This window comes from Cibotium barometz, chromosome 55 (genome assembly GCF_041138505.1).
Source record: "Cibotium barometz isolate CiBa-2024 chromosome 55, ASM4113850v1, whole genome shotgun sequence".
In the NCBI taxonomy this organism is placed as follows: Eukaryota; Viridiplantae; Streptophyta; class Polypodiopsida; order Cyatheales; family Cibotiaceae; genus Cibotium; species Cibotium barometz.
The window spans coordinates 6017847-6036149 of NC_141100.1; the positions used below are offsets into that span (position 1 = coordinate 6017847).

Sequence of the window (18303 nt, forward strand, 5' to 3'; positions counted from 1 at the left end):
ATCCAAGGCTATAACAAAAAAAAACATTGGTCACAAACGTTCTTAGCGTAGATAAAAATGCAAGGCCTTGAAAGGTGCAAATAAGTGTGGTGAAGAAGATTATGATGAGAGAAGATGCTTAATAAGTATTTGGGGATACATAGTTGACTAACTTCCTTGAAGAGTTAGTCCCTCTTGTGGAAAATCAGAGGTATGAATGCTAATTGCGTAATATTCTATATGTAATGCATTGATTAGTCATTTTATTATCAAATTGATATGATTAGTCGAGTTTATTATCATGGATATGGTATGTTAACTGATTATATGTGCATCCCTATGTATATTATAGGTTTAGGAGGATTGTTGCTCAAGAGAAAAGAATAAGGATGCCTGTTTTGGTGAAGGCTTTAACAATATTTCATTATTGAAAAGAAGGTCGTTCTTCCACAGAAGTCGCTTTCCTTGGTAGGGGATGTAATGATGCTTTGTCTTTAAAATGTTAACCAAGTGCCCAACATCAGCAGGTGTCGACTTAATAGTAAATTGAATGAGACGAGGAGGGAATGGTGACTTATGTAGATCATGGGGGTGAAATTCGACCACACCCATCGAGTTGTCAATCGGAATACCATGGCATACCATGTGCATGGTCCCAAGTAGATGACTATTTGATATTGGCAAGAGTGCACTATATGAACTCTTTGATCACAATTTAATCAAGAATTTGTGTCATGTCAGTGTGTAAGAGCTCATGACAATTTCAATGTGTGAGATGAAAGGGGAAGACACTGAAAGTCTGGGAAATGTTAAATGCAATCATGCAACAATGTGGTTATCCACCAGTTAACTTCCATGGTTTCATGTTAGATGAAGCTAGGGCTAATTCGAAGGCCATAAGCCTATAGTATTCGGTCGAGTTGGTAAAAAATAAAGATTACTCTCTATGATGCATGCATATTTGATATAGCAAATGCCTTAATACAAAGTGCTAAATAGCATGCCTATGTGGTGGGTCAGCATATTGGAGATGGTCCTAGATTGAAGGTATTGATTCACAGGGTAGTGAAGGAGAACACCTACTCCACCACAAGTTGTACTACGTATAGTACATGAAGCAATGGTAGGGACCCCTATGTTCGATGAACCAAGACTTTTTTACATGGGGACATAGAAATAGTTCAAAGGAAGAAATGCAAGTCAATGGGGGTAGATGTGGGAAATTGCTCACATTGTCCATGATATGTTATGAAGAATCAGGAGAGAAAGAAAAGGGATTGACCGAGGAAGATTAGTTTCTAGACAGAAACCACTAGTGTTGCTATTGCTCGAGGTGGTATGCCTACCACTGTAAGTCATGGGGTAAGTCAAGTGGGTGTTGCTTTAGAAGAAATGGTCCATATAACATATTGTGCAAACCAAAGAACTCCACTTAACTCAAAGGTTAAGTGCTTTAGCTAGATGGAAAGCTAAAGTGCAAACAAATACATTCAGAACTATTTAAAAGGAGTGTTAGCTTCTAGTTTCTTTTCTGAGAGGAAGCACCCAGTACCTAGGAGGACCTAAACCACAAATGACATGGTTTAGGTCAAATGACATGGTTTAGGTCCTCCTAGCTTCTAGTTTCTTTTTTGAGAGGAAGCACCCAGTACCTAGGAGGACCTAAACCACAAATGACATGGTTTTGTAATGATGATGTTACACATACCTAGCATGTCAATCATGATATCACACATGTACCTTCACATACATCTTTATGGAAGGTGGGGGCGGGCATAAACCTTACAACAATGGAAATAAACTCCTTGGCTATGGGACGATTTAGACCTCAAATGATAAACTGTTCTAGCACCTCTTTGAGGACACCTATCCATTTGCATCAAGCACTCACATCAACAACAAATAATGCATATCAAGGTTCAACAACAACCCCAACCGAGGCATATGGTGGATTAGAATCAACCCTAAAGGTCCATGGCTCTGATCCGGAAAACAACTCAATGCTCATGGTGGAGACCTTCAATTTTTAAAGAGAATGAGAAGAGAATAAAGAGAGATGAAGATATGCAAGCTTTAATAATGCGGGAAACTATAGTGGACCCCTTGTATGTCATTTTTCAGATGGCAACATGTGGTTCTGAGGAGGGAGTGGTATATGACATGCATATAACTCTACCCAGATTTCTAAAAAAGAGAATCTACTAGAAAACCATACCTAGCTTTGCAAACATTCATATTATATTTTGTTATGTGTCTTGGGCATTAAGAAAACTAAGAATAGGTTTATAAATCCATACACTTTCAGCTATGGATGTATCATCAACACTTACTCATCCTAGATAAACCATGTCTAGTAGAAGCTAAAGTCATCAAAAAACTTTTTGCTCAATTTTTGTTGGATGGATACCTTATTGAGAGCTTATGTACATTCGAGGCTTATTTACATATGTTTTGACTATCTTAGTCTACATTGTATTGGTATTTTTTGACTATCTTAGTCTATATTGCATTGGTATTTTTTCCTTGAAAATTATATCTTGGTCAATAATGTATGGAACTTTTGACTTGAGATATACATCATGGTCGAAAAATCTCTCTATTGAATATGAATTCAAAGCACTGTGATCAATGCACATCTATAAAGAAAGTCCAAGGTACTCGAAAAAGAAAGTCCAAAGGCGCTCGAAAAAGCTCACAAAATAGGGGGTTGCTCGAAAATTTTTCCCCATTTGATATGGGATTTTAATATATAAGGAGGGCTCCATATATCTGACTTTAAGAGGACTTGTTTGCTGACATCTAATATTTTCTCACAACAAGGGAGTGTTATAATACACATGACTAAAATCAGCATAGTGCAAATTTATGGATCACATAATTTTATAGTACTATTAGACTAGATTCACAAAGTCCACATGTGTATAAATTATTTTATAACAATTCCAACCTAACTTGGCTTGTATTCATATTGCCAACCTTTTTAAAAATGAAACTGCTGGTGAATGTTTAAGTTCAAATATTCTAAAAAGTTCATATTAAGGTGGTATATAAAGCAAAAGTTCACATTAAGGTGGTATATAAAGAAAAAGTTCACATTAAGGTGGCTTGTATTCATATTGTCAACCTTTTTCAGAATGAAATTGGTGAAAATTTGATTTTGAAAAGTTCACATTAATATGGCATATAAAGCAAAACTACTCTATTTCAAGTGTGCTAGTAGTTTAAGGGCTTTCACTAATGATTTATAGCCTTATAAAGATATGGTATGAACCTAAGTTATTTCTTCCATGAGCTTCTTATGATGAACCAACCTAGGGTAAATGATGTATACATGACTTTGATTTGGCAATTTGTTTCAAGAGGTATTTAACTACATCAAACTTTGTACATAAGTAAATTAGGTTACCATTTGTATTGAAGTCTAAAAAATACTTTGTGGTATGTAGAGAAGTATTTTATTTATAGTTGCACCTAACCCTTTCAATTGAAGGTTGGAAAATCAAACCTATATTTTGTGTTAGTGACATTTTAAAATAACATTCTTTAGAACACTCAAAGGGAATTGAGTGCCAATTGTTTGAGCAAGGCACTAGGTTTTTCCTACATGTGGCTACCGTAAAGCGAAGGTGATAGGATATAGCTTGTGTTTCCCCTCATAGTAGGAATGTGTGGGGTGCTGCTCTCTTAAGGTGTCCTCAACACTCTAACATTTTCAAGATGACAAATTTGGGAAGGCCTGGGATCTATTCTGCTCCTTGGGCCCACTTTACTCTTTGCTTAATTGGAAGGGGGCATTGGCACTAAATCAAGAATTGGATTAGAGTTTCTTGTGCATGAGCCCTTAAGGTCCCACCATGTTTGAACAGTGAAAGGGAATTTATAAGCTTGTGATGCCCTTCATATCTTCACTCCCCTCTCTATAGATGGGTACATGAGGAAGGAAGACAAAGATGGCATGCTAATGGTGTAAGGTATGAAGAGATGGCAAGGTGTTGATGTATGCCTTGTTGTGTGCATAGAGGGGTGAGTGGGTTGGAAATTGGAGGCATATGGATAAGAGGGTTGAGGCAGAGGTGAGGTGAAGAGATAGGGGTTGAGGTGGGCCTCTCTAAGGAGGTGAATGCCACATGACTAAGGGTTCTATGAATATATCTTATATATCGTATTTGTAGCATCAAGTTGAGATAAGAAATTGATTTTTGTATGCTCTAATCATATGCCACATGACTAAGGGTTCTATGATTATATCTTATATATCGTATTTGTAGCATTAAGTTGAGATAAGAAATTGATTTGTGTATGCTATAATCATCCCATTTTAGTGTAACCATCATTGCTATTTTGTTAGAAATTTTGGCATATTTTTGTTGTATAGGTATGTAATGCATGATTTTAGTGCAACCATCATTGCTATTTTGTTAGAATGGTGGCATATTATTGTTGTATATGTATGTAATGCATGATTTTAGTCCAACCATCATTGCTCTTTTGTTAGAATCGTGGCATATTATTGTTGTATATGTATGTAATGCATGATTTTTACAAAACCATATAAACACAAGAATGGGCAATATTTAAAGTTTGCCATCAAAATATTTTGGCAACAATGAGGCATTAGGAGCGTTCCAAGGTTTACGACTGACAAGTTCACATTTATGCTTGAAATATATGCATTGAGGCCTTGGCTAAGCTTGTCGAAAATAGGCCATCATAGTATGGCTTTAGGAAAGAAAGACAATGCTATGCAAAGAGACATGCTTGGGGTGTTGAAAGCTCGAAGATTCCCTTCAAAAGCTATGTGATATGTTTGTAAATAAACTTAGCCTTTGGCCTAAGGTGACGTGAATGGGTGGGAGGGAAAAAATTGTGAACAAGGAGTTACTTTAAAAAAAATTACCAACAAGAGTTATTGGTTTCTTTGAAACCAAGGTGGATAGTGGGACATTCCTTTATGCAAAACACTCATTGCTTAGTTAATAGGAATGTGCATGTGTTTTTATTTGGATAAGGAGTTACTTGCAGGGTTGCCTTTTGATAGACACCCTTGTCTGTCAAATTTGATGGGAAAGGGACGAGACTTGCAAGTTTTTCACCATTTATAGGTAATTTTTGATGGCTGAGAATTATTTTTGCAAGTTTTTTATGTTAGATAAACCGCATGACGAGTGTCGTGGTTACTTCTATAGTTTTGGTGAAGAAGGGGGAAAAGAAGAAGAAGAAGGGGGAGGCAAAAGGAGTCGACAAGATTTGACGTAAGAGGATGGAAACGGCACTTTTGCTTTGTGGGCAGACGCACTAGAGTGAACGTCTCTCTACTTTCTTGGGGGGGTCTCTTTGTCTTGAAAACACACGTAACGTTCATGTGGCTTTGGCTTTGCTTTGCTTGTCGATATATGCCTAGATAAAACCTTAGAGCTTTGTGGTAGTTATCGGATCGGCCTACAAAAGAATTGGCCAAAATTTAGGCCAATGGCCTCCCTCCACGTCGGACGCACGGCCCTTTTTCTAATTGCAGCGGGCGTAAAGCTCCCTTTTATGGCGTTATGGCAACGTACACCGCCGTCTGCTGACATGGAGTTGCAACGCCACGCACGCGTGCATAGCTGGCATTTGAATAATATGGTAGGTAGGTTTGCCAAAGAAAGCCAAATGATGTGCTGGCGTGGCGGTGGCTGCCACGGGGGCAAAGCGTTTTCTTTTTCACACACAAAGACGAGTTTACGGTTTATTATTAATGTTTGTAATCACCGTAATAATACATTGCCGACGCCTGCACAGCAACCTTTTAACCCCCTCTTTCGTATACACAGGGCTAGCCGCATCTGCATATCTACACTCAACAGGGCTCTCTCTCTCTCGCTCTCTCTCTCTCCCCGCGCCCATGTACCTACCAAGAGGCCATTGTATGCATAATGCAGTTAGCTGAGCTCTCTCTCTCTCTCTCTCTCTCTCTCTCCCCCCCTGGCAGCCATTGGAGAGAGAGCCCTATAAGTGAAGCTGGAAGCTGTCTCTCTGTATAGCCCTCTCTCCTACAATGAGAGGTACTATTGGCTCCAGCTCAAGGGGCCGCCAGCAGCTTCAGAAAACAATGCACAATGTCAGAATGACTCTTCTCTGTGGCCTGCTCACCTTCATCGTCCTGAGGAGCTCTCTGGGAGCTGGCAAATTCGGCACTCCGGCAAAAGACTACGACGACCTCCGGCAGCATCTGCACAGTTTTAAGAGGCAGCACAGGCTGCTCATCCGCGAGCCTGCAGAAGCCAGAAAAGACGCCTCCAGGAGCACACTTTCCTTAGCAGCGGCCAAAGAGGGCCACGAGGAAGAGGTGCCCTCCAACGAGCCTTACACTCTAGGCAAGAAAATAGCTGATTGGGACCTGCAGAGGGCGTCCTGGCTAGCCAGAAACCCTAATTTCTCCAACATCGTCCAGGGCAAGCCTCGTGTCATGCTGGTCACAGGCTCTCAGCCTGCTCCTTGTGAGAGTGCCGTCGGAGATCACTACCTCCTCAAGTTTTTTAAAAACAAGATGGATTACTGCCGCCTGCACAACATCGAGATCTTCTACAACATGGCTCAGTTGGACGTTGCCATGTCCGGCTTCTGGGCCAAGCTGCCACTCCTGCGCAAGCTCTTGCTTTCACATCCGGAAGTGGAGTGGATATGGTGGATGGACAGCGATGCCATGTTCACGGACATGGTCTTTGAGCTGCCCATTAACAAATACAAGGACTACAATGCAGTCTTCCATGGCTGGGACGAGCTGGTGTACAAGAAGAAGGAATGGAGAGGGCTCAAAACGGGGAGCTTTCTGCTCAGGAATTGTCAATGGTCACTGGATTTGCTTGATGCGTGGGCGGCCATGGGGCCAAAGGGGGGAGCAAGAGAAGAAGCAGGCAAGGGGGGGAGGCATGAGGGTGAAGGTGATGATCAGACTGCTTTGATAGATATGCTGATAAAACAGAGGGCAAAGTGGGGGGAGAGAGTGTTTTTAGAGAGTGGGTATTGGGTTATGCTGGTAAACGAGTATGCAGAGATGATGGAGAAGCATCATCCTGGGCTTGGGGATGAGCGCTGGCCCTGTGTCACCCACTTCGTTGGATGCACGCCCTTTGCTAAAGGTTCAGATTTTCTAGCCCAGCGTTGCCTCCAGCACATGGAAAGGGCTTTCAATTTTGCAGACAACCAGATCCTGCAAATGTATGGTTTCCAACACCTGCATTTGGGCACTTTTAAGGTTAAGCAGATCCGTAATGACACGCACACACCTCTTAATCTTCAAGATGAGCTCAAATCTCTTCATGGCCGCCCCTCTGCAGCTCTCATCTGAGATTAATCTCCCCCCATTTATAGGATAATCTACCCTATTTGTCCATAATTGAGTTTATCACCCCCACCCTACCGTTTTGAGCCCCTGCTTGTAATGTCAATCTTTCCCATTACAGTTAAATTCGATTCTTGCGAGTAGCATGTTGTTGTGTGCTTAATTAAGCGAGCCTATTTATTACAGTGCTTAATTTTAACTTGATTTTGCTCTAATCCCCACGGCGTTTTGGTGCTCTGGCATCATGCATGTCAGGATTCGGTTGTAATGTCTCTCATTTAGTGTACCGCCCAACTCCATACTACATGCAATCAATGACCTGAGGCTCTGCTCGAGTTGCGCAGTGTTCACGAAAAAAAGTTTTAATTTTTTCCTATAATTATTACTTCTAACCTCAAGGTTTATGTGTATTTTCCCGATTGAATTTGCAGGTTTTTGCTCTAAAATTTAACGGAAGTGCCTTTAATTTTGCAGATTATTCAAAATTTCGCATAATTTGAATTCTTCAAGGTTTTTTTTTGGGTTTTCTTTTTAAAGAGACATCAACAGTACTACGGCAGGTCTTTTTGATGGATTTTGAACAGTATTGTCTTCTTCTTCCAGACAAACTATTTACCAAATTTTGTGTATGTTTTATTTTACTGGGCCCAGCCTCCACTGCACGCTTTTGATGGGCCTTAAATTAAAGTTTATAAACCACTTGCAAGGAGGCCAAACAAGCGCTTGTGCCGAATCTAATGCTAGCATGGGAATGACACGAGGAGGCCCAGAGTCCGCACGTTTTCCTACATCTCATGCATTCATCAAACCATAATAAAAAGCCGCGTTTCCACGTAGTTACTCGTTGCAATGTAGGGCTTGTTTCCATGGATATAGTCAGGCTTGATTTTTGATGGGCACTCCAATTGACGTGTTTTGCTTAAGTTATTATTTGTATTTTAGTGTAATGTTTGTCGGGTACCCCAATTGACAGGTTTGGTGAAACATAGTAAGTTTTTTTGTATTTTAGTGCAATATTTGACTGGCATCCGCATCCCAATTGACACCGATTGACGGTGTCAGTGAAACATGATAAGTTTTTTTGTATTTTAGTGCAATTTTGACGGACATTTAAAAATTTTGCGAGTATTTTGTTGCCAAAATGGGCACGTTGCTTGTCAAAAAGAAACTATGCATATAGTGGTTGTGTCCCATGTCAAAGCTAGTAAGAGTGTAGTAATCAATTTACAGTTTCCATGCAACCTTTCTGGTTGGCTTATCTTCAAGTGAAAGATGTGACTAGTTGTCAGCTTGATAGTTAGGAAGTCGAGCTAGCAACTTGGAAACCATGGCTTTAGCTACTACTTAATGCTTTTTGAACACCGAAATCAAACCAAAAGCCATTGGAGGATTTTCTTTGTGCCCATGGAAACAAAAAAATGGGCTTTGTATTCCGAATGAGCTTAACAATTGGTTGTAATTTCCTTCCGGAAACATGCCATATTAGGATGCACAACTCACAACCTCTTGCAATTTAGGAGAATATCCAATGCAATAAAGACAAAAGTATCCTTGTATCTTGTGATTATTAACTCTACACAATATCCTTGTAACTTGTGGTTGTTAACCATATGTGGTCTCCTCAAATGATGAAATTTAATTTGGTTGCCAACCTAGGCTCTGGTGGAAATATGGCCTTGGAAGTTGTTCAAGTCAAGTGCTACCTTAGCCTTACTGAACCAAGCATTGTTGGGTCTTGCCTTTTAGCTACTAATCCAACTCCTTGATGTGGGTGCATCAGCTTGTCCTGTCACGTCACGTCCTCTTTCTGTTGTCACACTGGAATGCTCCATGCTGTTCAAGTCAAGAGTTTACCTTAGCCTTGCCAAAGCATGTTTCGTTGGGCCTCGCCTTCAAGTCTCAAATGCCAACTTCCCTATGTGGGTGCACTAGCTCATCTATCTCTCCTTTTACTCCGTTGTCACACTAGAAAGCTCCTTGTCAATGGGGTGAAGGGAGAGCTCTCTTCGCCTAGCTAGAGGTAGATAGAGATGGTTCTTCGCGATGGTTCTCTCTCACAAAAGGTGGGGGATGAAGAAGCTAATGCAAGAGGAAACCTACAAGAAAACCTATTCAAGAGTAAGCATCCATCTAGCATGCATTCATCCAACAGGATACAAGCAAGCAAGAGTAGAGATGAGAAGAGCTCATTAATATTCTAAAGACTTCGTGTACAGACTTTCCCTATTTGACATTAAGTACAAGGTAAGGCTCCTTTATATGTTCCAACATCATCTTATAAAAGATTAGTATCCGTTCAAGGAGGTAAGATGGTAGAGTGCCTTTCAGGTAGTTCGGGCAGGTAAAACATGTTAACATATAGAGTGGTTAACATACCCCCTTTCCTAATGGTGACCACGTCCTCGTGTCATACCCAAGTTGATGGTGAAGTTGTTGTCGGGGTGGATGGTCTAAGATATATGCTATGAAGTTCGCATATTATGGACCATCTAGGATACACTATCCATGATGTTACCGAGGTTAAGTGGTATGGTTTGCGATCAATCCACAGCAAGAGGCAAGGCAAAATGGTGAGAAGCTGTGTTGCCCCAGTGGGTGGTAGGGAGCTTAGTGAGGTAGCAATAAAGGTAATAGGCAATGTAGAGGTTCTTCATGTGAGGCCTCTAAGAAGAGTGTGGGGGAGAGGATGAGCTTGAGCTCCTTACAAGCAAACACACACATAAGAGATATAGATGGTTGAATTTTCTTATATTCTCTACGACAATAAACTAAAGTACATACTATAAGAGAAAGTACTCTCCTACTATAACATACAAAAAGGTCAGTCCATGGTGTAAAACCGACTACATGAGTTGGCACTATATCTATGCCATAACTCTAGTATGCTAAAGTGGCTATTGTCACACATCCTATAAACCAACGGTGGCCAATGACATAGCTTAAATCTAGCCTAGTAATGATTATGTAGATCAAGATACCCAGTATGTGCCTATACATAGTGGGGTCCTCCAAAATCTCTCTTGTAGACGTGTAGTGTTTTGCTCTAATGGCAGTGACATAGGCTTACAACCTTTATACCATACTTGGATAACATGTCTAAGCTATACTGCCTTTATAACAATAAAATGCAATTAGGTGATCACACCAGCTCTATACTAAGAAAATACTTTCATCTCGAACTTCTGCTACAAAAGCATCCTGACACCATGTATGTTAGCATCACTATCACCAATGATAATTAGGTCATTCACATAAATGACTAACATCATGATCTCTCTGTCTTTTTAAAATAAAGTAAAAAATTTACATTGGATATCTAAAATCCAATGGTAACACAATACAACCCAATCTTGTTTGACCGTGTTGCTTCAAGCCACATTTGCATAACCTGCACATAAAATCTAGATGTGCATCTGTCAGGCTTCCATGCAAAGAACTCTAGCTCTTTGATTCTAGCCTCATGCAAAAAAAGTGAGAGAGAAAAGAAGAACTCAAAATAGATCAAACAAACCTAGCTTGGCATACCATGTTTAACCACCCAACCATTATATATACCAGTGACCTCGGGCATCCAATGTGTATCTTACCGGCCACACACGATACTCATGCGTCCCTTGTGTCCCCACTGGTAACCCCATGCTACACATCACTGGGTCTTCGGCCTACAACCTCCACCCACGAATGTTACATGTTCACACTTATTATTATAACAAGTGATGATGTGCAATAGTATACTGCCATTGCTTTTCCCATGTAACGCTTGTGGCGGCCCCACGTATTACTTGCATGTAAATCCTTTGTATTAGTGTGTACGTATCCCACGTGTTGCCACGTGTAAGGGTTGTACATTCTTTTCCTCTTTTAGGAATCATCGTCCTGAGGATAACGTTTTACGAAACTGAAACTCCATTTTCCAAATTGATATGTCAAGGGATGTCCTTTCCATTTTACAAGAGGTGCTGAAGATTATGATTTCGTAATCGTTATTCTCTTTGTTTGAGGATCGGTTCTATCCATGATCTTCTTGATCTGCAAAGTAATCATACCATCAACTAAATTATCACCGTCATGAAGATAACGCTTCAATCGACTCACATGCACTCGCATGAAATATTGGGTGGATACAACAGACTTGTGGTAGGTCGAACTTATAAGCCACATCTCTAACTTGTTTCAAAATCGTCCATGGCCCACAATATCTAGGCGACTACTTAGTAGATTTACCTGCATGAAGCATCTCAATTCTTTGAGGAATAAGTAGAAACACTTTCTCCCCCTCTTTAAAAGAACGAGCTATGTGCTTGGAATTGTCGGTGGTCAATCCGACTGGCAAGACGGAATCAATCTGGCTGAAGATTCGTCAATGCCTGGTGCCCACGGGTTCGACCTAAGCCTCACACTGATAATCTACACATACTGTGCACAACACTCTCTTGCTCTCTCTCTCTCTCTCTCTCTCTCTCTCTCTCTCTCTCTCACTCTGATAGCATAAGTGATGCACAGAAGGAGACAATGTACTTCTCTTCTAATTTAGATACAAAAAGATACACAGTTGTGTAAGATGTTGCCTCTTTCTTCCTCCTACTTCTACTCTCCTAAATCTACGGTTACAAGATGCCTCTCGGCTGTAATGTCCGGCTGTTACAAGATTGTATTACAAGACTGTACAGTTACAACAACTCATATGATTACATGGTAGGGTGAGCATTCCGCCGGACGTGTTCTGCGCCTTCATGGCCATTGAGGATCATCTAGTGGCCATTGACATATGTCCCACCAATCGTCCGATGTGGCAGACGGATGCCCAACACCTGGCACGCCTGGTGGCTCTGTGATAGGAGCTCTTGCAGCTGTGAAGCTCTAATACAATGGGGGCAGGGGTATAGATCAGTAGGGGGCTTCTAGGAAGCTCTTCTGGTCTTCCGTTCCTGCTCTTGGTGGTATCTCTCCCGCCAATCCTGGATCACAGCCAAGCCCCCTTGATGTTCATTGTGCTGAACATGAGCAAAAACCTTGAGAGTATTAGTATGCTTGATTGTATAATTCATGCTTTAGAGCGGACAACTGGATGCTATCTGATTGAGTTAGCTGCTACTGCAGAGGCTGATCATCTTCTTTGCGTGGTTTTATAGCAACTTCTTACCATCATTGTGGAGGGAGCAGCCCCAGAAAGCTGGGGGGATGGCCTAGCAGACATGCTGTCGGCAGGAAGGTAATCATGAAGAAAATCTTTTAGCTTGTCTTGATTTACAGGCATAGCCACATCATGCTGCTCATATTCATCCCTAACCTTCTGCAAGGCAATGGCCGCGTACTCCAAGTTGTGCTGCCTAACGTGCAGCCTCTCCTCCAGTTTTCTTCTCTCAGCAAGATGGTTTGCTTCCATGTTTCTCAGTTGCTGCCGTAATGTAGCCACCTGCTGATTGGGGGAGATGGGGGGTGCCCTCTGTTTCATCTGATGCTTCAAGTCCAAGAGTTCTCTATGAATGGACTGGCATTTGCTTTGTTCCTGCATGAGCTTTGTCTGCAATTGTTGGCGATCGGCCACCAACTGTTCAGCTTTTAGCAGCTGATTATCCTTGCCCTGTATTTTTTGATGTAGTTCAATCAACTGCTTCCGTAGTGGTTCAGAGATTTGGATGGGGCCTTCCTGTGGCACAAGCTACTTGTCTGATTGCGTTTTGCGCTCAGCAGCCTTCTTATGTGCCTGCTGCTGCTGCAGCTTGTCTTTCAGATCTAACTTTGAGCAGATAGAGCTACTGCTTGCAGCTTCTTCCCTGAGATTGTCTCTATGGGGGGCTCCTCTACTGGCCAGTGGCCTTCTTCTTTTGTGCATGTTCTTGGTGGTGTGGGCTCTTCTCCATGCTGATCCTTCAGCTCAATGTACTTGGCCTTCGAGGTATCCAACTTAGCATAGGTGGTTTTAGCTCCTCCCCTATGGCCTCATACTCTTGCAGTCTCATTTTTCTGAATTGTGAATTGTTGCTCTAGAATAAGGATCTGCTTCTTTAACAGATTGGGGGTCATTGAATCCATGGGCAGAGCTGACCTTGGAATGAGCTGTTTCTCTGGTTCAGCTTGCTGTACGACTTCTTTCCAGCTTGCTAGTGCTTGTTTTGTCCTATTCTGTTCAGCCTGAAGCTGTTGCTTAAGTTACTGGATATCAAATTGTTGCTTTACCACAGTTGCTGCTGAGTGTCTGAGCTGCTGCCTGGCTCTGGCACAATGGTTTTCAGCATCTCTTTCAGTTTCTCCAGTTCAGCCTCTAAGAAGGTCTGCCTGGCTCTGGCACAATGGTTTTCAGCATCTCTTTCAGTTTCTCTAGTTCAGCCTCTAAGAAGGTCTGCTTGACCTTCAGCTGTAATTCCATTTCCGCTAGTTGGCTTTCTACGCCTTGTTTGTACTGAGCTGCTGCCTCAAGTTTCCTACTTGGGTCTTCAATTCCTGTAAAGCTACTGCTGATGATGTGTGTCAGTTGTGGTGGTTGTGGTTGTGCTGCTAGGCTGACCTTGCCGCCGTTGCTATTGTTGTTGGCTAGTTTAACCTTGCCGCTGCTATTGTTGTGGTTGTGCTGCTAGTCTGAGCTTGCCGCTGCTATTGTTGTTGGCCTGGGGTTGAGCCTTGTTGTCCTGATCCTCCAGCACCATCCTTGTCTTTTGGAGGAATAGGGGGAAGTGGCAGGTGGCAAGTGGGGGGTGGCAAGACCATGTAATTTTTTAGCAGCTCAAGGTTGCTTTGCCAGTATGCCCTCTGCATGTCTGCCATTTCTTGCTCCCATTGGTTCATTAGCTCTAGTGGCATTTCTACCACTGCCAAATCCTCTTCCGCTCCCTCAGCCTGCTTGTTGGATCTACAACTTCCCTTTAGCCATCAGCAGCAGCTCCTTTCATGTGGTTTCCGCTGTGGTCTCCACATTCCTGATTATTTGAATGGCGTGGCCAGTGATCTTTGTGGCCTTTGCCTTTGCTGCTTCAGTGGCTTTTTCTACTTCAGTTAATTTGTTGTTGCTGAACTCTGCATTTATGATCCGTAGTTCATCCACAACATCCTCTAGCTCCACTGCCTTGCTGGTCTGCTTGGTGACTTCAACTTCAAGCTGTTTTCTCATTTGCTACAGCTGGAGTTGCTGCTCATCAGCAGTAATCTTCTCATTTTTCCTCAGCTTAGTAGTCAAGGCTTGAAGTTTTCTTTCAGTTTCAGCTGCTTTGGCGATTGCCTCTTCATTCTCCAGCGTGTCTAGCATGCAATCTATTATGACAACCAATGAGGACAGTACATTTTGCGTGTGCAAGCTTTCTTTGTGCATCAACATGTTGAGGCGATCCCCCAAGGTAGCAAAATTTGCCTGACTGGTTGGTCCCTCTACCTCTGTTATTACTGTTTCTGACATGTGGGCTTTGAGAGGGGTCGACAGAGGGGACTTTCCCTTCAACTCGGTGGTGGTGGCTGGTTTGATGGGGGAGGCCCCTTGGGCTACCAAGAGATTACCAATGTCGGAGAGTTGCTGCTCTTCCTGTTGGTTAGCTGTAGTAGCTGCTCCCTTTGCCTTCTTAGTTTGTAGAGTTGTGGCATAGGCCGACCAGTCGATTCGTCTCTTGGTGGACTTCGGGCCAAGCCAGCTTCTTTTTCTGTCTGCTGTGCTGCTCTGGTCTGGCTTCCTCTTGAGTTGTTGCCTCTGCTTGCTTCTTCCTTTCTTCCTCTAGCCTTCTCGTCTCTTTAGCTTCGGTTGCCTTCTTGGTTTCTTCCTCCAGCCTTCTTGTCTCTTCAGCTTTCATTGCCTTCTTGGTAGTTTCCTCCTCCCTGGCTTTTCGAGCCGCTGCTTCTTTGGCGTCTTTCTTTGCTGCCTCTTCTGTAGCCTTTCTTCTTTCCTCCTCCTATGATTTTTGAGTGGTTTCCTTTTCGGAATGTTGTTTCTTTTCCGAGCTATGCTCTGGGAGTGTCCCCAACTGTGCTAAAGCTTTGAGGTGGCCGGCCATCTTGGAATGTCCCCCTGACATCACCAGTTTTGGTTCTTGTTGTTTGCTGAAGATTTCAGGCAACTACACTTGCCCGTTTACCTTCAGGCCCGCCTCAGCAACCCTCAATAGCTTGTAGTTGGTTTGGCTGACGTTTGTGTTTTTGTCCAACATGCATATCATATCCAGATAGAACTGTATCTCCCTTTGCTTGGATGGATCTACACAGGTGGAGATTGAGTATTCCCTACCAAACTTGTCGAGCTCCTTATCGATGTCGGCCTGGTAGGAATTGGCATTCATTATGTCGGTGGTTGGGAGTTGTAGAGCTCTCGCCACAGTGGTCGCCACAGTGTCGATGGTCACATGGATGGGTTTGGCATCTCCAGTCTGCACCTTGTTGTGTGTGGCTAGGTTAGCAACCTAGACCTCTACTTCTAGATTCTGGCATCTCCAGTCTGCACCCTGTTGTGCGTGGCTAGGTCAGAAACCTCGACCTCTACTTTTAGATTTTACTGCAGGTTCTCCCAGTGGAGAGCGAAGCAAACTTGTAAGAGGCCTGTCTTCTCCAGCCATTTTTGCATGATGGAGAGGGTCAATCAGTGACGTGCAAGCATCGAATTCAATGGACTTGCTGCTTCCTGCCATGGTAGATGTTGTCTGCGTAACTAACTGCTGGAGAGGGAAAAGGGGGCGAAGAGGTTTGAGCGAGCGCGAAAGCAAAAGTGAGGCAAGATTGAGCGGGGGAGTATGTGATCTCTACCGGGGGGGAGAATAGGGTTGAGCGAGCATGAAAGCAAAAGTGAGGCAAGATTGAGCGGGGGAGTATGTGATCTCTACCGGGGGGGGAATAGGGTTGAGCGAGCGCGAAAGCAAAAGTGAGGCAAGATTGAGCAGGGGAGTATACTACGATCTCTGCCAACTGGGGCGGTGATTGTGGCCGTTGTGATGTGATGTCCATGCCATAATTCTTCTTGGGCCGGGTGCGTCGTGCCTCTTCATATCTGAGCAGGTTTGAGGTGACTATTGTGCTTCTTCATGATTTTTCTAAATGCGAGGGGTCCTCCCAAGAAGGTCATTATGCCCACGTGTCGCTGCGTGATTTTTCTCACTGCCTTTTCCAAAATTAGCTGGTGTTGCATGCTTTTCTGCATGGTTGACTAAGCCGGATCAGCAGATGCAGTTTGCCACATGTCTTCCTCCATCTGGACGTTGACAACTGAAACTTGAAACTTGAAGCATGGCACATGCTTCTGCATCCTCATCCTGGTTTGCCACTGCTGCTGCCTGATGCATGGTGTCATCACCCTCGTAGTACGGACGGAGTCTGAATCCATTTATTACTTTCAAGAGGCTCATCCCATCTAATTTTCTTAGCCTGAATGTTCCTGATCCCAATTGCTCTTCAATGTGGTAGGGTCCGATCCATCTAATCTTGAGCTTCCCTGTGGGTGCGGACCAAGCTTTGAGTTGAAGAGCAGGACTTTGTCGCGCTGTCCTCAAAAATCTTGTACTTGGTGTTTTTGTCAACCCAAAGCTTCCTCCTTCTTTGGGCCGCCTCAGCAATCCATGCGCTACAGAGCCTATCGTCCTCCAATTGAAGGAGCTGTTGTATCCGATGGGGTTAACTGATTCTTCAGGGCTAAGCTTTTTCGCCAGGGCAATCCTGAGGCTAGGCACTACAAACTCCATAGGGACCACAACTTCTAGCCCATACACCAGTGAGAAAGGTGTGAAGCCAATGCTTACCTTGAAGGCTGTCCGGAACGCCCACAATGCTGAATGAAGTTTTTTATTCGTCTGTTTTGGTTTGATTGACAATATTCTTCAGTATATCCGCTGGAGTACATGATTGGTTGATTCTGCTTGACCATTTGCTTGCGGGTAGTACACATTGGACTTCTTGTGCATGATCATGTGGTGCTAAGTCAATTGCCATACCACATCATTGATGAAGTGTCTGCTCCCTGACTGGCTCCACTGGGCATCCAAACCTTGTCATGATCTTTTTATACAAGAATTTGGCTACTGATTGTGTTGAATTATCCCTTAAAGCTTTGGCCTCCACCCATTTTGTGCAATAGTCTATTACCACTAGGATGTACTTGTTCCCGGTCTGCCGCCTAGCAGGGGGTTTGAATGCTCTGACAAAGTCTAACCCCCACTTTTGGAAAGGTTCTAGTGGGAGTATGGGCTGATGAGGCATTCCGTCTTCTGCAATATGACCCAACCTCTGATACACATCACATTGTTTGGCATGATTCCATGCATTCTTCATCACTGTCGGCCACCATAGGCTTGCCTGCATGACCTTCCTGCCCATTGTGTCTCCAACATAGTGTCTGCTTGACAATCCCTGATGTGCTTCTGTCAGCATAGCCGGTTGTTCATGATCAGGCACACATCTTCTGATTACCTGGTCTATTCCCACTTTGTACAAGGCTCCTGCTATTTCCAGGAAGCCCTTTCTCTTGAGGGCAAGCTTCTTCCCGCCGTCGCTGATATCGACTCAAGCAGTGAGTTGGACACAAAGGAATCAGGTAGTGAGTCAGATGCTGAGGAGGAACCCAAGCGCAGCAAGAAATGCAAACAAAAAGGCAAGAGGGACGAGGTGGATGTCCTGGCCACCAAGAGGGTTGCTGAAAAGTTGGTTGCGGGCTTGGGCAAACACTCCGGCATATCAGACTATAGACTTGGTGTGTTCTGTACGATCTGCAAAAATGAGGGGCATCTGAAGGAAGAATGCAAGATGCAGCCAACATGTGCCATCTGTCATACTTTCACGCATTTGGCAGAGAATTGCAAATATAATGGAAGAAGTCGAGCATGTAATATGGATGGAATGAATGTGACGTGATATGGATGGAATGAATGTGATGTGATAAGGATAGATGTGAATGGAATGAATGTGATGTGATAAGGATAGATGTGGATGGAATGTATGTGATGTGGATGCAATGAATGTGATGGATGTGAATGGGTGTGATGAGATATGAATGAATGTGATAAGATGTGAGTGGATGTGATGAGATGTGAGTGGATGTGATG

The 18303-nt window shown here is 43.1% G+C and overlaps 2 protein-coding genes and 1 pseudogene across 3 annotated transcripts; 1 reads left to right on the forward strand and 2 right to left on the reverse strand.

The window, feature by feature from the left end:
• Nucleotides 1–5767: 5767 nt before the first annotated feature.
• On the forward strand, nucleotides 5768–7440 carry LOC147607292 (xyloglucan 6-xylosyltransferase 2 pseudogene; annotated as a pseudogene). Its single transcript, XR_015264749.1, has one exon. The product of XR_015264749.1 is annotated as a xyloglucan 6-xylosyltransferase 2 pseudogene (transcript).
• Nucleotides 7441–11820: 4380 nt separating this feature from the next.
• On the reverse strand, nucleotides 11821–13670 carry LOC147607293 (uncharacterized). The gene is made up of 5 exons (XM_086790446.1): nucleotides 13593–13670; nucleotides 13250–13441; nucleotides 13061–13192; nucleotides 12444–12884; nucleotides 11821–12294 (listed from the first exon to the last, which is right to left on the reverse strand). The coding sequence occupies exons 1-5, from the start codon at nucleotides 13668–13670 to the stop codon at nucleotides 12202–12204; spliced, it is 936 nt and encodes a 311-aa protein (XP_086646572.1). The 3' UTR covers nucleotides 11821–12201.
• Nucleotides 13671–17200: 3530 nt separating this feature from the next.
• Nucleotides 17201–17632, reverse strand: LOC147607294 (uncharacterized). The gene has a single exon (XM_086790448.1). The coding sequence runs from the start codon at nucleotides 17630–17632 to the stop codon at nucleotides 17201–17203; it is 432 nt and encodes a 143-aa protein (XP_086646574.1).
• Between the last annotated feature and the right edge of the window lie 671 nt (nucleotides 17633–18303).